Source organism: Austrofundulus limnaeus, unplaced genomic scaffold (genome assembly GCF_001266775.1).
Source record: "Austrofundulus limnaeus strain Quisiro unplaced genomic scaffold, Austrofundulus_limnaeus-1.0 Scaffold557, whole genome shotgun sequence".
In the NCBI taxonomy this organism is placed as follows: domain Eukaryota; kingdom Metazoa; phylum Chordata; class Actinopteri; order Cyprinodontiformes; family Rivulidae; genus Austrofundulus; species Austrofundulus limnaeus.
In genome coordinates this window covers 284,338-286,705 of record NW_013952959.1, presented here as the reverse complement: position 1 = coordinate 286,705, position 2,368 = coordinate 284,338, and the positions used below count along the sequence as shown (strand labels likewise).

Below are 2,368 nucleotides of genomic sequence, written 5' to 3'. Positions count from 1 at the left end.
AGAGAAATAAAGAAGTAGAGAAAGATTTAAATGTTAGAAACATGTTTAATAAACTAAAATCAGCAGAAGAAACGAGACTTTCCTGATGGCTTTATTGTGAAAGTTTCCACTTCCTGTTTCAGAAAAGCGCCCGGGTGCATCTGATCGCTGAGCAGAACCCCATCTTGGCGCTGACCTGCGAGGCGGACCCTGCGGACCCCGCGGCGTCGTTGCCCGCGGGCCACAGCAGACCCTTCACTCTGCTGGAGAGGAGCAGCGTCAGAATCTTCTCTCTGCATCGAGGTAACAGGAAGTGATGTCATCCACCCCGCCGTGCTTTCATGGACACTGTTGAACCCTTCGGAACCGCCTGCAGTAAAACCTGAACCTCGTTTCATTTGTTGTTTTTCTCGTTGTCTTGATAAAAAAGCTGTGTTGAGTTTAAAAGAGGACGGGTTGTGGGTTTGAATCCTGCTCATGGGTCAGACTGAGCTTCTGCTTCTGTTCACATGAACACAGTGGGAGACCTGAGGAGACCCGAAACGAAGAAGAGGCCGCTCTGAGAGGAGGGATGGAGGAGGTAAAGTTTTAATAACCGTCCAGCAGGTGCAAAAGTTTTCACCCCCAGCTGGAGTCGGTTCTGGTCCGTCGGATCAGGTGGATCTTACTAAAACAGCTGAAAAGCTAAATGTAGCAAAAAACAGTAGCTAAAGGAAAATGGGCGGGGCTTCAAAACAAAGGGGGCGATGTTCAGTTTTAACTTAATTAATCTGTAAAATTATTTATAAATCAAACAAAAAAACTCTTCATAATCCCAGATTATAATCCACCTGTCCCTCTGTTTTATCATCAGAGGACAGGAGGACACAGGAGGACGAAGACACAAGGAATTTAACCAGAGTTTCAGCCAAAATGTAAAAACTCAAACAATGGTCCAGAGGTTCTGATTAGGTTTCTTCACGAGGTCCAGGTTCCTCTCGTCTTTGTAGAAGAAACCAAGAGGACACCTTCAGGTCCCTCTGGGACGTGCAGTTTGGTGGACGCCTGTGTCCTCTGGAGGAGACACGAGGCTGGATGTGTTTTTTGTTTGGACGTTGACAGGCTCAGGTCCGGCTCGCTTCAGGACAAAAGGACTGGGACTTTGTCAAACGAGTCGATCTGAAACTCAGACCTGCAGAGACAGGAAGTCCTGACTGGATCGGGGAGTCCGAGGAGACTTAGACTTTGTTAAAGCTTGTAAACGCTCTGTGGACATAAATGTCCTGTTTGTCTTCATGATTTATTTGTCTTATTTCAGCGTGGACAGAGTCTCCAACGTTGACCCATGATGTTTGTTTGTTTTTGTTTGTGCTGGGGTTAGAGCTGACGCCTCTCAAAGAGGAGGGCCCAGGATATGATGTCCCCCCTGGTGTCCCCCTGGTGTCCTCCCACAGACCAAAAACATACGTTAGATTCAGGACTAAAGGTGCATGTTATCTTTTTGTCTCTGTGATGGACTGAGACGTGTCCAGGTGTCCCTCTGATGGACAGACATGAATAATTGAAACCACTTTCTTTATGAAACCAGCTGACTCATGATTTTGCTTAATCCTCTGATGGACAGACATGAATAATTGAAACCACTTTCTTTATGAAACCAGCTGACTCATGATTTTGCTTAATCTTTATTTTTATTTTTCTTAATGAACCCAAATGTTCATCAGGCTGAAAATATTAAAACATTTGAATCATTTGTTCTGGAAACCCTGAATGTTTCTGTTTGTTGTAAATATTTTATGTAGCATCTTTATTATTTTTTTATTCTAATTAAAAACAACTGATCTGTTGGTGAAGCAAAGGTAAACACCTGTCGTCATGGCAAACAGCATCAAACGGTTGGATCTCTTCTATAAACAGGAAAATAAAAGAAAAAATTTAAAAAGATTTCTCCCTGGTTTGCTTCTGAATCAGCTGTTTTATTTACTTCCTGTTTCTAACGACACCACAGGTGTTTTATTTACTTCCTGTTTCTAACGACACCACAGGTGTTTTATTTACTTCCTGTTTCTAACGACACCACAGGTGTTTTTACTTCCTGTTTCTAACGACACCACAGGTATTTTATTTATTTCCTGTTTGTTTCCTGTTTCTAACACCACAGGTGTTTTATTTATTTCCTGTTTGTTTCCTGTTTCTAACAACACCACAGGTGTTTTATTTATTTCCTGTTTGTTTCCTGTTTCTAACAACACCACAGGTGTTTTATTTGTTTATTTCCTGTTTGTTTCCTGTTTCTAACGACACCACAGGTGTTTTATTTGTTTATTTCCTGTTTGTTTCCTGTTTCTAACGACACCACAGGTGTTTTATTTGTTTATTTCCTGTTTGTTTCCTGTTTCTAACGACACCA

At 42.1% G+C, this 2,368-nt stretch overlaps 1 protein-coding gene across 1 annotated transcript in view; it reads left to right on the top strand.

Annotated features, from left to right (window-relative positions):
* LOC106530777 (transcription factor E2F3) overlaps positions 1–1,420 on the top strand; it is a gene marked incomplete in the record, with an annotated part of 5,408 nt that extends 3,988 nt beyond the window's left edge. The window contains 2 exon segments of the mRNA XM_014026481.1: positions 123–282; positions 499–1,420. Coding sequence (XP_013881935.1) covers positions 123–282; positions 499–542 — 204 coding nt within the window.
* Between the last annotated feature and the right edge of the window lie 948 nt (positions 1,421–2,368).